The sequence below is a fragment of the Microtus pennsylvanicus genome, chromosome X (genome assembly GCF_037038515.1).
Source record: "Microtus pennsylvanicus isolate mMicPen1 chromosome X, mMicPen1.hap1, whole genome shotgun sequence".
In the NCBI taxonomy this organism is placed as follows: domain Eukaryota; kingdom Metazoa; phylum Chordata; class Mammalia; order Rodentia; family Cricetidae; genus Microtus; species Microtus pennsylvanicus.
Window position 1 is genome coordinate 34,290,339 of NC_134601.1, and position 18,380 is coordinate 34,308,718.

Genomic DNA, 18,380 nt, shown 5'->3' on the forward strand with positions numbered 1-18,380 from the left:
TATGTTCAGTTTCTATCTGGAAGACCTGTCTAGTGGTGAGAATAGGGTGTTAAAGTCTCCCACTATTAGTGTGTGGGTTTTTATGTGTGACTTAAGTTTTAGTAGTGTTTCTTTTACATATGAAGATGCCCTTGTATTTGGGGCATAGATGTTCAGTATTGAGGTTTCCTCTTGATGGATTTATTTCTGTGACAAATATGATATGTCCTTCTTTTAATTGATTTTAGTTTGAAGTCTGTTTTGTTAGATATTAGGATAGCTACACCAGCTTGTTTCTTAGGTCCATTTGATTGGAATTTTTTTTCCCAACTGCTTACTCTGAGACAATGTCTGTCTTTGAGGTTGAGATGTATTTCTTGTATGCAGAAGAAGGATGGATTCTGTTTTCATATTCAATCTGTTATCCTGTGTCTTTTTATAGGTGAGTTAAATCCGTTTATATTAAGGGATATTAATGACCAGTGATTGTAGTTCCTGTTATTTTGGTTTTCGTTGTTGATTATGTTATTGTGTGTATTTTTCCCTTCTTTGGAATTTGCTGCTGTGAGATCATCTATTGTCTGTAGCCAACTTCCTTGGGTTGGAGTTTTCCTTCTAGTACTTTGTGTAGAACTGGATTTGTGGCTAGGTATTGGTTAAATCTGGTTCTATCATGTACTATATTGTTTTGTCCATCTATGGTGATTGGAAGTTTTCCTGGGTATAGTAGCCTGGGCATCTATGGTTTCTTAATGTCTGCATAATGCTTGACCAGGACCTTCTGGCTTTCATTGTTTCCATTGAGAAGTCAGGTGTAATTCTGATAGGTCTACCTTTATTTGTTACTTGGCCTTTTTCATTTTCAGCTTTTAATATTCTTTCTTTATTCTGTATGTTTACTCTTTTGATTATTATGTGACAAGGGGGCTTTTTTTTTTGGTCCGGTCTATTCGGTGTTCTGTAAGCTTCTTGTATCTTCATGTGCATATCTTTCTTTAGGTTGGGAAAGTTTTCTTCTATGACTTTGGTGAATACATTTTCTGTGCTTTTGACTTGAAGTTCTCTTTTTTCTATACCTATTTTTCTTAGGTTTGGTCTTTCCACGGTTTCCTATATTTCCTGGATATTTTTGTTAAGCTTTTGGTAGTGTTAACATTTTTTTGACCAATAAGTCTATTTCTTCTATTGTGTTTTCAATGCTTGAGATCCTCTCTTCCATCTTTTGTATTCTGTGTTTATGCTTGCATTTGTGGTTCCTTATTGTTTTCCCATATTTTCCATTTCCAGAATTCCCTTGGTTTGTGTTTTCTTTATTGTCTCTATTTTGGTTTTCAAGTCTTGAATTGTTTTTTCCCCCTATTTTATTGCTTTTTTTTTGTTTTCTTTAAGGGATTTGTTGATTTCTTCCTTTTTTTGTTTGTTTTTCCCTCCATTTCTTTGAGAGAACTTTTCATTTCCTCTTTAAGGGCCTCGAATATTCTCCTAAAATTATTTTTTAGGTAATTTTCTTCTGCTTCATCTGTATTGGGGTGGCCAATGCTTGCTGTTTGAGAGCTCCTAGTTTTTGTTGGTGTTGTGTTGCTCTTTGTCGTGTTGAATGTGTTCTCATCTTGTCTACCCATCTTTTCCTCTGATTGGTCTAGTTGGGGCCGCGTCTCTGGTATTCAATCTTCCAGGCGCCAGTGGATCCAAGGCTCAGAACGTTGCTCCTCATGCTGGATTCAGGACCATGGTTCCAGTTACCCTGGAGGTCACTTGGCATTTCCAGAGCTTGCTGAGCGCTAATGTAGGTTGCTCTGCAATCACTCAGCACTTCTGGAGGTCACTCTGCAATCTCATAAGTCATTCTAGCCTGCTTCCATGGAAGTTGCTTGCTTGGAGCTGATCCTGTGGAAGTCACTGGCTCAGGCCTACTCCCTTGGATATCCCTGGCTTGGGCCTACTCTGGCGGAGGTTGCTGGCCTGAGCCTGGTCCTATGGAGTTTGCTGGCTTGGGTCTGGTCCTGTGGATGTTCCAGGCCCGGGGCCTGGTCCAGCCGAGGTCACTGGCTCAGGCCTGTTCCCTCGGGGGTCACTCTGGTGGAGGTTGCTGGCTTGGGCCTGGTGGCATGGTCCCGCAGAGGTTGTTTGTTCTGGCCTGCTCTGGTGGTGGTCACTGTCTCAGGCCTGCTCGCAACCCTGTCTCAGGCCTGCTTTCACAGAGGTCTCTGGCCTGGGCCTGCTTCTGCCTCTTGAGTGCTGGGATCACAGATGTCCTCCACTATACTCAGGTCAACTTTCATTCTTTCTTTTTTCCTTTCTCCCTTCCTCCCTTCCTCCCTCCCTCCCTCCCTTCCTTTCTTCCTTCCCTCTCTCCTTCCTTCTCTCCTTTCTTTCTTCTTCATCTCCTTCCTTTCCTTTTCTTTTTCTTCATAGTTTTATTTTATTACAATATAGTCATTACATACGGTGCTATGTTTCACAGACACATTTCACACAAGTACACACTGTACTTTGGCTCAGCTTGCCTTAAAGCATATGCCCTGACACCAGGATATTTAGGGACAACAATATTCTCCTGAGAACTGAGACAGAACATTTGACTTTTGTACTTACAGATCTTGCATCAAAAATGCATTTTACCTTATCTCCTTTTGATCCATATGGTCCCAGAGGGCCCGGCGAGCCTCTTTCTCCTTTCAACCCTGATAAACCAGTAGGACCAGCAAATCCTTGAGGACCTGCTGGACCTTGAGTTCCAATTGGTCCAGGGCGTCCCTAAAGATGGACAGAATGACTGAAAATTAGTCAAAAGAAGATTTAGCATCAACATTTTCAATTTTCTCAGGCACAAAGTAAGGCACCACTTCACTAAACCCTTTTGGCTTAGAGACCTGTGAGGCATGCCAATGTTCCAGACATGGATCAGAAAAGGCTATTTTCGGGGCTGCTAAGCTTATTTGGATAGAACACATTTTATAAGCACATTTAATGAGATTCATGTGCACCCAGATTCTTCAACTTTGTACTTCTTAGGAGATTAGTTATTCAGGCTGGATAATATTGTCCTCTTCCCAGTTAATGCCAGACCATCCATCAGAATGTCAAAATAGCGAAAGAACAGAACACTGGAGAGCATCATGGCATTTTCTAAGTTTCATCCAAATGGCCAACTACATGCCTGCAGTGAAGTTCAGAAATGGCCGTGTCTAACGGATGCTGCCCCAGGGGGGCCAAAGGAAGGTAATTCCAGAAACGGACAATGCTCAAAATTCAGCTCATCTCAGGATCCCTTCATTGTACCTAGCAACGGGTACTCAGATACTCACAGGGACCACACACACACACACACACACACACACACAACGGGTACTCAGATACTCACAGGGACCACACACACACACACACACACACACACACACACACACACACACACAACGGGTACTCAGATACTCACAGGGACCACACACACACACACACACACACACACACACACACAACGGGTACTCAGATACTCACAGGGACCACACACACACACACACACACACACACACACACACAACGGGTACTCAGATACTCACAGGGACCACACACACACACACACACACACACACACACACACAAACTCATTGCTCATTCTTTCTTCCTACACCCTTTCAGCCCCCTCCCCGTATTTGCAATCACCCAATGTATAAAGGCATAGGGAGCCTGAACATATCTGTTAAGTATCAATTACGGTAGCAGGAGCGAGCAGCCTGAAGATTTTGAATGCCTTGGTTATAAAATGTCTGTAACAATTAAGCCTGAGAGTTCAGGCTGACATTTTAAAGCAGACTGAGACTGAGAATTAACCCCAGTAGGTGCAAAACAAGACAGCCTGGACTATCATTTAGAACAAATCCCAGTAGGGACTTATTTTATTTTGGCTGAAAAGTAAAAACCATTAGCAATGTGCATTACCTATCTGAGAATTTTGTATCTGGTAGAAAGCCTATTTTCATAAATGCTTCCAGTCCTTCCTCCCCACCCCTTTCGTGACTGTCCATAATTTCCTAAAAATCTGCGAAAACTCTGAAAAAGCCCATTAACCATGCCCTTTCTCATCACCTTCAAGCTTTGCATTTTAAAAGGTTGAACACAGAACAATTGTGTCTAGAGTTATGTCCTAGTTAAGCAAGCGCCCACCAGCTGTGCTGGTCCTGTGGGGTATAATTTGCTGTGTCAATCAGACCTGTGAAGACCTAGAACTCTTGCCAAGGAGTGAAAGTTGTTCTACCCAATGAGATGCAACTCTCTGGAACACTATCTGCTACTCAAACTCTCCCATGCTCATGTGCAGGCCAGGAACTGTTTGACAAACCTCTGGGAGTAATGGGTAGATATTGAGCATTCACTTTTTCAGTTTGTTTGTTTTGTTCGAGATAGGGTTTCTCTGTGTAGCTTTGGAGCCTGTTCTGGAACTCACTCTGTAGATTAGGCTGGTCTTAAACTCATAGAGATCCACCTGCCTCTGCCTCCCAAGTGCTGGAATTAAAGGTGTGCACCAACACTGCCCCATAATTATTCACTTTTTAAGCTCTTATGTGCCATTGGGATTTTGTTTAAAATCATTCTCGTGTTTGTCATTGAAGCTTGCACACGTGCGCGTACATGCGTGAGCAGGAGTACTACTAAAGAGGGAAAAGCCCGCAATGCTTTAAAGACATTATGCTAGCATTTGTTAAGGATGAGTGAAGGAGTGGGGAACTGGACCTAGGTTTCAAGATGAACAGAACAGTTCCCTGATAGTACTACGTGGACCAGAGAGTAAGAGCTTCAAGCAGAAATGCTGTCTGAGGAGGTCTGTGGAGCACAACACCCGGCCCATGACTGTGGGAGTCATGGCTACTTGGGAAGGCCAAGCAAACTCCAGCTGGAATGGGCCTGACAAATTAAGCAGGAAAGGTGCAGGCATGTGTGGTCAGCTCCAGAGAGGCAGCTGGGCAGAAAGCAGTGTTCAGTGTTGTAGCCCCTCAAGGAGCAGCATGAACATCACCGAGACTGAGGCGTTCTGCCTGAGGCTGGAACAAGGGAGGCAGAGAAGCAGCAGCTGTTGGAGGGGAGGGCTGCTGGGGTGGGGGGAGGACGGGGAAGGGTGGGGCTTGACGGGGCTGTATTATTACTGAGAAGATCCAGTTAGACCACAGAAAGCTTGGCCCAAATCTCAGACCTGCCAGAGAGGTTCTTCCATCAAGGGTAGGTGTACCTGGTCAATCAGTGGACCTCTACTAAGAGAGCAGGGTTGTCTTGCGGCCCAATTCCCTCCTTGTGCTGCTGTGGGAGGTCAAGCAGTGGCCAGTGTGAGCACACGGACGAGTGCGATCCACCTCTGCTCTCCTATATATCTAAACAGGTGCTCATCAGCCCAGGGAAACTAGGAAACTTAGGCTTGAGAAATGGTGATGAACTTAATAGAATTCTGAGTTGGTCCAGCAGACGCTGGCTGAGCAGCCTGCTTCCTTTCTCTTGTCTGAGAGAGCATGCTAAATTAGCCAGAATGTTGCCTACAAGTCCTCTAAAGATTAAAAACAAACAAACAAACAAGCAAATCCCAAAGGTTGTTTTTTTTTTTTTTTTTTTTGAGAGGCAATCTCTTGGAGAAACAAGGTTTCTGCAGCTGGGCTCAGGTTGTTGAGGTTGGTTGGCTACATTGGCAGCCCAGCAGGAAATCTCTCAGGCTGACTTCAGTACAGGATCCTGCCGGGTAGGTGTCTGGAGGCTTCTGATGGATGCTTATCTTGAATTGCCTTCCCAGCACGGTGCTAAGGCTTTGTGGTGCATCGAGACAAGGAATCTTCCCACCCACTAAAATTCTTTCACTCAGTGGCACAGAGCACCGCGGACAGATGAAGGCAGCCATGAGAAAAGGAGAGAGGCTTTTTTGGCGGAGGGGGTGGGGTGGCGGGGGGGTTCTTGATTTGTGCTTAACATTACTTGGGTTTTCCCCCCACCCTCATCTCCAACGCTTAGAGTTTCAGTGTGCTGTTCAAGCTTCATACTGAATCACGGATAGCCTGCAGTATGATTTATTTGTCCCCCCACCCCCCCCCCCTGCAGTTAGCTACGACACTTTTTCGAATGGCCAGCAGAGGGCAGTGTGAGAACATAGAGATTGAAGATAAACAAGTGGGTGGGTGGGCCTTTCACACAGAAAGAGAAATCAAACCAGTGTCAGAAAAGTCACAGGATGTTCAAGAAGGAAAGGTCCTTGGAGACCATTTAGCCCAGGGTTTATTTTATATGGGGTGGGGGAGACTGAGAGAAGAAGAGAAGAAGGATTTTATTTTTTTTTTAAGATCACGTAGCTAGTAGGAACAGCATGAGATTTAAACCAGGCCATCTCCTTTCGGTGCTAGGCTCTCTGCTCACTAGACAGGGGCAGATTTCCTAGGGGGTCCTCGAGACTTTCTCCTGCTCACCCTAGATCCTCCTCTGGGACCGTCCCCTTCAGCAGGCTGCAGCAGCCAGATGCTCTCTCATCATTCCTGTCTTCCTAACCCTGATCACAGAGCCAGTCTGCAGCGCTGTCGCTGTTTGGATGGCTAGCAGAATTTCAATGGGCTTGGACTAATGCCATGCCCTGATACATGTCATTTATTTTGGCAGATGGACCCATCCAGGGCAGAAGGGACTCCTCCACGTTGTTCCAACAAGCTCTCCTGCCTCCATCTGCTCAGTATTTTTAATGTGCACAGCAGGACCTAATTCTCAAGGGCTGGGAATTGTGTCTAAGGCCAGGAGCTACAGGTCCACAGCTCAAGCTAGTGATCTCCTCCTGATTATGGTGGTTTGGAGTCGGTGTGCAGCTTTAGGTTACCATTGATTAGAATCAGACAACCAGAGTAATGAGCCTGTTAATGGAGGTGTCCATACCGTAGTAGAAATAGGCAAAACCAGCATCTAAGAATCTCAGAAGAACATACCCGAAACTAAGTGGGATGGCAAAATTGACGGAAGAATCTCACTGCATAATTTGGTGGATTTCTGCCTTTTTATCTCTCCCCTCCCCCAAGATTCCAGTGGTCTTCCCTCATAAAATTAAAATTTGGTCCTAAGATTCTGAAACCCTTTCCCACTGAGACATGGATGATTGGCAGCTTTGATGTTTGCTTTTCCCAAAGAGAGGCTTGTCCTTTAAGGGAGAGCAAAACATTAGGCCAGAGACGCGAGTGATATTTACAAAGCCGGGAGAGGAAGAGGGCAGCCTTCCTGAGGATCCTGCTGTACTTTAGGAGGTGGTGAGGTGGAGCAGCACTACCGGGTCCTGGAGTTGGCGCTCCTCAAAGGCAATGCAGCTGTATTCTTAGGGAAGTTACTCAGCTATTCTGAGTGTCAAGGGTTTGTGTACCATACTCACTGTTGTGTGGAGTCATTGTTAGCATTTCAATGAGTCAATGATTGCACAATTCACCTGGTACCTAGAAGAAAAATATCAATTTCCTTTCCTCTTTAGGTATCGTTCATGATAGAATGGAGAAGTTAGGACTGAGTAATTTTTACCTTTGGCTTGAAGTTTAAGTGAAAGATGCATGGATGTTATTGAGAAGCCTTTTTAGGCAGGGAGGGGGGAGGCCAGGGGACAATGGGGGCATGGGCACTGACAGACAGCATCCGTGAGACCAATTCTCCATTCCGTATAGATTGTGTCCTAGTTCTCCCAGACACTCGGGTCCTCAGTGTCTGCTTTCTTGTGCTACATTTTAACACTGTCCAAAGTGAGAACCTGTAGCTGGGTTTTTCCTCTGAATATGCCATAAGCTACAACTAATGTTTTAGCTGGTCTCTGCACTGTGAGTTTCCCATTCAACCGCAACAAGAGATTATTGACGTATTGTTTTCTCTACAGTCTCATTCCCTGTACTTGTTCCTTTCTCCAGAATGATTGGATGCAACTCAGTAAATCTAGAAAGCCAGGGTTCATCCACATTCTTTCCTTTCTCACATTCAACCCATCATCAGCAAGGATTGTCAACCCAACGTCAAAAATATTAGCCAGTCATATGTGTCTGTCTCTACTGCCGTAGTTTTGCATCAGGACTTCCTCCATTGCCTGTATGTAATGTTTTCACATTAGCTTAGCATCCTCAGTCTTGCTTTGCTCTCGCTGAGCATCCTGACACATTGCAATTGGATGCGATATGTCTCCGTTGTCCTGGCTAGTTCCTATGTAGCCTGCAGGTTCTAGCAAAGATATTCATCAATTTCTTCAGGGAGATTTCCATCATTACTCCTAGCCCACGATGTGGCTTGGTTATGTGTTACATGCTATAGATTATATGCCAATACCCTTCGTTGAAGATAGAACGAACTCCTTGAGAGCCATGTCTTACTTCCCACAGACTAGTCAAGTGCTCAGCTGAATGGATGGAGAAAATGACTGGATGAGTACACATACTGACAATCCAGGAGCTCAGAATGGGCAGTATCTTCTTGGGAAATCTAGACAGCTGCAAGAGAGTGCAACCAAGACATGACTTCTCATCAGACCACAGAAAAGAGAGCTGCATAGGACTTGAGAATTACCCAGTTCAGGATTGAGAAAAAGAGAATTACCTGAGTTCATGCAATATCAGCTCTAGACTTTTAGAAACACAGTAGCATGATAACCTTTTAGAGCCTTTAAAGGCTGATTTCGTTTATATGTGATATATAGTTCCTGAGCACTCTCTCTCTTCTGAGCTCCGAGTGGAATGATTTTATTTCCGATACTGAATGGTATCTACACAACAGAGAATTTCTTCAGCACCTACCCTGTGCCAGGCACTCAGGGGAAGATGGTGGGGAAGAATCGGTTTCTGTATTTGTGGTGCTTACAGTTTTGTTACTTGAAAGCAATTGTGCATGGCCCAGCAACAAGCTCATTCGACCGTTTTCATCTCAGGCAGAGTCTGCACTAGACATGTATGTAGCGATGTGTGGTTAATGAAGTGATAGTACACAGGAAAACATGCCACATGGCCCACCCTGCTTCTTGGGAATGAGAAGGGCTCATCGTTAGAAGTGGTTGGGAATGAAGTTGTAGGCAATAAATTTTAAAAATTGTACTGCATGAGTGCCAGAGGAATTCAGAGATGTGTGATCCAGCAGGAGGTTAGAGACATAAGGAAAGCCTTAATAACATGGTAGGGAATGCATTCCAAAGAAAGAGAACAATAGGCTTGTGGAAATGAGGAAATCAGCTTTTGTGAGCAGGAGCTAGGCTTAGCTGGAGCAGAGTGGGGGAGGGAGTAGCTGTAAAAACCTCTGGACCCTAAAGTGTTTCCTATAATTCACAAACTATATTTTAAGCCTTGCATCGTCTCCCAGTTGACTTTGGAGTTTCAAGAGACCACCTGGCATAGTAGATGAGGGGACAAAGATTCAGAGTAAAAAGTTCTGGCTTTGCATCACCTCTTCATTGCTGTAGGACAAGGCACAAAGGATGGCCTCAATTTCCTCATCTTTGTATCAAGTATAGATAATAATGTTAGTGTCTACCTCACTGGGCACTTACAGACAGTATGCTGAAATAATGAATGGAAAGCATGGGTTTTATTACTTAGAATGCAGCAGATTCACCCGAACATGTTAAAAGACAGACAGCCACACCCCATGCTCCATTTCAGATTTGTTAGGTGTGGCTTAGAATGTGTGTATTTAATAAGGTCCCAGGTGACATTCATGCTACTGGAGAGAGGCCCACAACTGGAGAATCTCTTCTGAAAATCATTTTGCAGGGTGCCTAGAAGAATAACTGTGCAATAAAAATTTATAGTTAATGGCATATTTCTATTACTTAATAGACTGACTTGTGCAGAGCAGGAGTTCAAAATTTCAGTAACTCCCCCAGAATTCTTTTATTCCTATGGCTCAAGGCACTTCAACTTCTTTCTCATTTTGCCACAATATAAGAGAAAATGAAGTGTATGGACAGCACAGCCAGAGCCGGAGTATTGATGCTGTGAGCTCTCGGCTCGAAACGCTAGTGGTCTGGATTAGATTGCTAGTACTGGGGATGGGGAGAAGGCGGCATTGAGCAACAGTTCAAAGCCTAGAAGTGGCACAATTTTGTGTTAGACTGTACTTGATGAGTAAAACTGAGGGAGGTGCAAAGCTTGACTCTGATCTTATTTGATAGGGCCTTTGAGGAATCTCTACACTGACTTGAGGAAGCCTAGAAGATGCAGAACCCTTGGTGGGAGTTTCTGTTTGGATAGTCTATATTTAAGAAGTATGGGAACAGCTGAGGTGAGGTTCAATGATGCTTTTACACTAGCCTGGAAGATCAGAGAAGTCAAGGGATGAGGCAGGTTTTACTCATTTCATCTTTGGACATGCGGTATCTAGGGTGTGGTCAACTCTGAAAACATAATTGTGAAAGAAAAGCTTAGCTGTGAAATAAATGAAAATAGAGAATTAAATGTGCACGTGGGACAGTCATGTAGCTTGGTTTACTTGTGAGACTTCTAACAATGGGAGCGGGGGCTGTCCCTAACACTTTGGCTGTATCTTGGGAACCTATTCCTTATACTGGATTGCCTTGCCCCAACCTTAATACAAAGGGAGGTGCTTAGCCTTACTGGAACCTGATATGCTATGCTTTGTTGATACCCATGGGAGGCCTGACCATTTCTGAACAGAAACAGAGGAGTGGATGGGGGGAGGCAGAGGAGAGGTGTGGGGAGGGTATGGGATGAGAGGAGGGAGGCGAGTTTAAACTGTAGTCTGGATGAAAATTAATAAATAATTTTTTTAAAAAAATGTGCATATGGATTTATTTAGAAGGTTCTTTCCAAGTCTTACTAACTAGGAGCAAAATGAGATTAAATAATTGTTGCTAGCTTGAAATGTCCCCAGGAGCTCCCATGAACTGGAGTACAAAGATCCCTAAGCTCCTGTGCAGATATTAGATATTAGCTGGCTTGAATTTTACAACTCATCTTTAATCTACAACTGTAATTCTTATTCTTATCTTAGTTATAGGGTATGTGTTTGGGGGATGAAAAATTTGACAGAATCTGGTTAAAAGAGACTAGCCATACAATATAGTAAGGCAATATTAACAAATACATGTTCAAGAGCAGAGATACTTTGGAAATTCAGAACAACACTTTCCTTTTTTGCCTTTCCTCTGAGTCATTACAATATTTTCCGGATGCAAGCTATGAGTATCAAACTGAGAAGCAGTTAACCAATGGCACTTAAAGCCCAGTAGGTGCTCAGTGGTACAGCTAGTGTTAGAGCTTTCCAATCAATTCTCTGCTCCTTTATTGGAACAAATTGAGATAGGCAAATCCAGGACCCTTTGAGGCCATTTTCCTAATATTAGCACTAAAGGAGTACCACTGTTGATGGAAGGAACGAAGGAGTAAATATACTGGCAGTGGAAGGATATTGGTAGTATTTGGCAACTAAAGACTTTAGCTGGGCTTGGTAGTGCACATCCGGTAATGCTAACCCTTGAGAGTTAGAGGCAGAAAGATCAGGGTTCAATGCTGTTCTTGGCTATACAGGTCATGTGGGGCCAGTGTGCACTATAAGAGACCCTGACTCAAACAGATAAAAAGACAAAAACCATAAAAAATTAAATCCAAATAATAACAATATAAACAAAAATCTCCTTATGAAGGCATATAGAATTTTACAACTCACAAAGCTCTAGTTTGATTTGATAATTTTAGCATTATCCACATTTTGCCAGCCATCAAGAGGAAGAACCCTTCCTATCTAAACAAACAAAGAAACAACATATACAAGGATTGTGTAGAAAGATAGCTATGGGCATCTTTCAAAGACCCAATCTTCCAAATTGTCTGTGTCACTGCTAAGGACAAGTATCATAATCTGGCTCTCTGTTCATAGATGAAAACATTTCTATTCTAGTTCTTTAGCTGTAATCAGTGTTTAAAAGAGCCAGCTTGGCAGGAAGACATGTATCTACAAGTTTTGTTTGCCGACACACATATACCCGTTCCATCGGCTGTTGTCAGCGTGTTGGAACTCTGGGAGGGACAAATCCCAGAGTGATAATGTTAACTCCTGCTAGGCAACTCTTTCCATCACTCTCTTCTACCTCAAGACTCACAGTTCTGTTTCCAAACGTAGTGATGACTTCTTTGTACCACTTCTCTACCTTGAACAATGCTCTGAACAGAGAAATACAAAGCCACAATAAGAACGCTTCTGGACAGAAAATGTTAATTTTTATTGATATGAAATAATTTTTTCTCACATCACCAAAACTTTTCACTGAAACGAGCACTTAGAACCACAAATATGCTAATAGAATTTAATAAAGTAAGAAAATGTACTTCAAGCAATGGCACTACCTAAAACTTGCAAATATAAAGGATTTCTTCTTGTTCTGTAATCAAAATGTCTTCTTTAATAGGCCTATGGGTAATGGATAGTTTTCCTGGCTCTGGTAGACATATTTTGATGCTCTAAGTATTCCAATGGTCACATATTAATTTATCAGTGGATGAGGGACTATGGATGTGATAGGCTTATTTTATAACCATTATGTAAAGCAGAAATGGGAAGATTTAGTTTTTAAATTTCACATTTTCTCTCATCTCTGGGGGAATGTCTGGAGAGAAGCAAATAATTAGAGAATCTGCAGGTCAGTCTTCTCTGTGACAAGTTCCTAAGTCCTATATCAGAAAGCTAACTAGAAGCAACTTTCCAATAATTGAACATTATAAGAACTAAAAGTAAAATTGTAAATATAGGCAATACTTGACCATATAAATAGAAACAAAATAAACACCCCTGGAAGTACTATAAATGGTTGAATGAGCTTGTTCATTCCTTGGAATGTGAATGCATAGTCTATACAAAGAGCTCCAGTGTCATGTATGAGAAAATACATATGGGTCTATTTGGCATCAACTTAACCTACAACCAGTATATCTGTTGCAAAAATTTGGAATATTTAATTTTTTATAATTTTCTTTTCCTGCTTAGATGTTGAGAATGATTCAATCATGCAGTACTCTTTACAATTTCCACCACACGTGAACTGGTGTTGCCTTTGCCTCTCTGAAAATCCTGTTCTACACAGTATCGGATTTTAAGATTTGAGTTCAACTCCTCACTCTCAATTTCCTGCTGTATGATTTGGAGAAAGGTGATTAATCTCTAGGCCTCTGTCTTCTCGTCAACAAAATGGGTTTCTTATCTGTCCTGGTTCCTAGAGTGCTTTGATCATTACTAGAGACACACGGGAAAAGGAGCTATGCGCTCATTCCATTTGCAAAGCTTTGCTTTGGGGGAAAAGTGAATAAGTAAACTCCAATTTTAAAGCAAAACTCTCATTTATTAGACTCCTAAGGCAATAAGCCCTTGAACAAAGATTCACAAGGAAGGGGTTTCGTCAGAAAAAGATTGAATGAAACTAGGAGCAGAATTTGAAGTAGTGAAAGGTGGGGGCAAATGATCTGGCACGGGATTTTCATTATAATGTTAGAGTGATTAGACATACTGCTAAAATATGTGGTTTATTTTTAAACATATAGTTTAATTACCATTGAGAGCCAGCGTTTTTCTTTCAGTTTTCCTATCAAAACAGCCATGGTTTTGTAATGAAAATCATAGCAGAATATAACCCACCAGAGATTCACTTTAGAATAATTTTTGCTCTAGTGTGTCTATTCCATTAGATAAGGGATATTTGTAGCACTTTTCTCTGACATAATAAATTATCCTTCATTGCTGTACTACACAATCTTTGGTCTAATACTGAGCTGGCGTGAGATGATTGCGTCTGGACCAATGTTGGCTTTCTGCATTCTCTTGTGAGAATCCATCAAGTTTGGGCAATTGAGAGGTAACAGAGAGCAATTAGCTACTGCTTCTTAAACAGGAATATGATGGGATCAAAGGAATTCTCTACCAGGACTCACTTATTATAAAACTCAGGGATCTCTCAGGGACAGGCAAGAAAAGGATAACAACGATGTATTCACACAATCTCGGTGTTGTTCTCATGCAAATGAATGCCCTGTGTTCATTTAGAACCAGAGCAGCATTCATATCCACACTCATACAGACGAAAAAGATGCATGCTCTAACCTAAACACATATCCCCACGGGCACAGGAGTCTTCTAAAGTGATAAGGCTGGGTGGCACTCTGGCTTAGTTTACGTTATACTCCTAGCCAGCAGTGAATTTAAATTCAAGAAACTGGGATGACTTATAGCTCTCCTTGCCTTTCCTTGCTCCTACTTTATGCAATTATTCCTGTGGGCTAGTAAAAGCATCCACATCGACACACATAGGCCAAAGAGGAGACAGGAAGGGGAAATCTGAAGGGAAAATACTTCACATTCTGACTTAGTTTCACTTTACTTGACGGGCAGTTGAAATTGAGATATGTATGCACAAGAAAATGAAGGCAGAAGCTACCATAGATGTGACACATAGAAGGTCCAGAGCTATTCATGGTATTGGGAATAAAAGCTACGTGCCTGTATTGGAGAAGTTTTGGATTTCAAAAAGTATTTTCATATTCAGGACTCCATCTAATGGTCAAAATGACCATGTCCTAAGTATACGTGTTGCTTTTATTGGTTAATAAAGAAGCTGCTTTCAGCCAATGGCTTAACAGAATATAGCCAGGCTGCTGAGTCAGAGAGAAGCCATGTAGCCGCCTGCAGGAGAGAGATGCAACAGAACCTTGCTGGTAAGCGAAAGCCACGTGGCAATTAATGGAGATGGGTTAGTCTAGGATATAAGAGCTAGCTAAAAATATGCTTAAGCTATTGCCCAAACAGTATTGCAAATAATATAGTTTTTGTGTGATTATTTCAAGTCAGGGTGGTCGGGAAATGAACTAGTGGCCTCTGACAAGAGGGTGTAGCTTTTTTGGAGGTGGTGTGTCACTGGGGATAAGCTTTGAGGTTTTAAAAGTCCATGCCATCCCTAGATAAATAGGTAAAAGTGTGCCCATAGTTGGAAAGTAATATAGAAGTGAGCTAGCAATTCCTAGTAAATGATGATTTCCTAGAAATTTTAGCCTCACCAAAAGTGATAATTCTGAATTACCTATAGGTGATGTTTGGACCTTTTCTCTTTGCCCTGTGGATGCAGATCAGATGTAAGCTCTCAGCTATTGCTCCAGTGCCTCCTTGTCTTCTCGTTCCCTTGTTTCATGCAATAACAGACATGGTCTCTAACCTCCTAATACTGTAAACAAACCCCTCGTTAAACACTTCTTTCTATAAGTTACCTTGGTCATGGTTTCTCATTGCAGCAATGGAAACTTAACTGAGACACCACTCTTTGTCCAAATCAGAAAGATAGACTATATACACAAAGGCCAAAGAGGACCAAGCAGTGTTGATTGATTTATCTTGGAAACAGCATCCTTAAGCCCTCCATGTTGGAGAATGAAAAGAGATGTGTAAAGAAAAGATTCAGGACAATTTTGTGTAACTAAGAAGGAAGTGAAGAAATTGGTTTCAAATTCATCTAAATTTTCTTAGTGACCACAAGAATCCAGGCTACAGGCAGAGACTGGAAGTAATTAAGTCAAGGGTGACTAAAGTGCGGGGGAGATGCTGCAGAGGACATGGTACGAAGGTCTCTGAGCAGTGTTAAGACTTGCCAAGAAGCACTAAGAGTGCCATTGTCGCTAGAGCAGTGGTTCTCAACCTGTGGGTCTCCACCCCTTTGAATGATCCTTTCACAAGCGTCACCTAGATCACTGAAAAGCAAAGATATTTATATTATGATTCATAATAGTATCAAAATTAGAGTTTTGAAGTAGCAGCAAAATAATTTTATGGTTCGGGGTCACCACAACATGAGAAACTATATCAAAGGGTCACAGCATTAGCAGGGTTGAGGAACATTGCTCTAGGGGATGTGTGTTCGCATGTGTTCTTCAAACAGTAGCTGGCAAACAAGAAGAAGAATAGATGAAGCAGGTGGTGGGGATTTCCGGAGTTGGGGATCCCAAGATGCATCAGGAGTCCCAAAGGGGAGGATGAAGTTGAAAGGGAGGACATACTCAAAGGGAGAGTTATAGGAGCATTGTGGAAGCAGCTAGAATTGGGCCCCAGGTTGAAGAGTAAACTAGAGAGGAGCTAGCAGTTCCTGGTAAATGATGATTTATTAGAAATTTTAGCCTCCCCTAAAGTGAGAAGTCTGAACTACCTGTATATAAAAGTTATGTGCACTATTTAGTATTTCAGTCAACTTTTTTTTTTTGGAGTGAATCTTGAGGCAGAGAGAGCACTGTAGGGATGCGTAACTGGAGACAATCCACCAGACTGTGTTCGATATCATGCCATATCTAACCAGGCTGAAGAACCTTATCCTTAGTCTAACAATCCACTCAAAGAGAAGTCTTTCGCTACTGTAGAAATAGTGATTCTGACTTCCAGGTCAGGATCAATGGCCAGTATCAGTAGAAAAGCAGCTTACATACTAAAAGCTCATCAAACGATCAGATTTTGTCAGAGACCTTCATGGTCTGTGTATTCCCACTTGCACTCTGTCATTGATTTTGGTTAGAACTCCATGTGTCCTGACTGTTGAGGAGTAAGGAGCAGTAAAGATGCTTAAACTGTTTGTCTTCTAGTCCCCAGGTAAGCAGAGCCAGGGGTAATGTAGAAACTACTCCAGGAGAACACGGAAGGAAATTGTCAAAGGAAGGTGTAACAGTAACCAGAAAGTGCAGAACAGGAAGCAAAACTGGCTGAAGTCGGGGACTTCTAGAAGAAAAAGCTTACCAAAGGCTGGCTATTCAGGAGCTTGGCCTGGGAGGGTTAATTGGTCAGGAGGCCCCACTATTTCACCCTCCCCCTTCACATTTACCTTTTTCATTCTCTGTTTTTATGAGGATTTTAAAAGCCTCTAGATCTGGCGCTGGCGATCTTTCAGAAAAAGCTAACAGAGAATTCCGTACATATAAAGTCCCCAATGAAGCCAGCCTTAGCCAAGAGTAGCAACAGTTGTCCCCTCCAGCCGAGTGGAAAACAGACATCAGGTACTTTCCCCTCCCAGGCTTTGAGTGCTTCAGGTCTTCTGGACTGAGAACCAAGCAGCTAAATCACTCCTTGACTTGCTGACTGACAAAGACAGGCTTCTTTGTCGTCAGTCTGGTTTCAACCAGTCTAAACAAGTGTAGGCAGTGGATTGGGTTGGGGCGGGTGCTATTGTGAGTCCATCAGTAAGGGAAGAATTAGCCAAAGGGCACAAGGAGGAGAAAGGTGTAAACTGAGATACACCAGGGCTAGCTCCCAGTGACCTTTTACCAAGAAGGCTGCTCTATTATGACTCTTACCTCTCAGGCTGCTCTATTATGACTCTTACCTCTCAGGCTGCTCTATGGCTGTTAGTATAGTAGTGGAGGGATTGCATTTCTTCTCCTTGTATTTTACCTGCTGTTCATCTTTAAACATATTCTCATCTGTTTGGTACTAAAACAAACCAACAAACAAAATGGAGAAACAAAACCCTGTCTCTGACTACCTACCCCTCATAAGCTACCACATCATCTCTCTACCATTTTCCTAGAACAAACTTTTTGATGGAATAGTCAAAGGTCCATGCCTCTGCTTCCCCTCCCCCTTTCTTAATTCTTCAAACTCCTGGAAGTCTAGGCTGACGAACACCTCTATCTTCAGAATCTTCCTGAAGAAGTAACCAGTAAACTATGCTAACTCATTATACTATAGAACTTATTTGCAGTATTTGTCAATACCTTTCCTTTCTGAAATCTTCTCCATGGCTTTCAATGCCTTCAGGCTGCTAGGTTCTTATAGCCCTCTTCTTTGGCCCCCACCATTCTGCTCAATAGATCTTGCCACCCTCTTCTGATTTCGTTCACTGCCTGCAGAATCTACCACATCTGCTATACAAATAAGACCCCATACTCATTTGTTTCTCAAGCATTGCCAATTCCCAATGTCAACTTCTTTCTTATTATCCCATTAGGAGCCAATAATCAAGGCTTATCTTTGTCCATAATTAGATCACACATAGAGAGTGGCAATAGTCTCTTTATCCAACCATAGCTTCAATTCTTCTAACATTCTCTGGACAATCACTTTCCTAGTTATAATCCTATTGTAGCCTTGTTCAAAACTGCAAATCACACCTATTACTTCCAAAAAACCCTGGGCTCTTTTGTCAGGTATTGAAAGCCCTCCATTCTTCAGCTTTCACCTGTCTTCACAGGCTTATTTTCTACTAAACACTATTGTAAGAAATCCATGGATGCTTGGGAAGAAAACTTATTTATTAAAGGATGAAATAAGGAACATACACACTCACAAATCCAGTGGGAAATAATGCCATTGCCTCTTTGTCCACTATGGAAGGATAGAGAAAACTCTGGACCAGGTTACCAAATGGCATGTCAGAAGCCTTCCACATCCAAGTGAAAGAGAGAGCA

The 18,380-nt window shown here is 42.4% G+C and overlaps 1 protein-coding gene across 1 annotated transcript in view; it reads right to left on the reverse strand.

The window, feature by feature from the left end:
• Col4a6 (collagen type IV alpha 6 chain) overlaps positions 1-18,380 on the reverse strand; it is a 311,296-nt gene that overhangs the window by 68,333 nt on the left and 224,583 nt on the right. Inside the window, exon 4 of the mRNA XM_075958022.1 lies at positions 2,602-2,736. Coding sequence (XP_075814137.1) covers positions 2,602-2,736 — 135 coding nt within the window. The remainder of the gene's footprint in view (positions 1-2,601; positions 2,737-18,380) is intronic.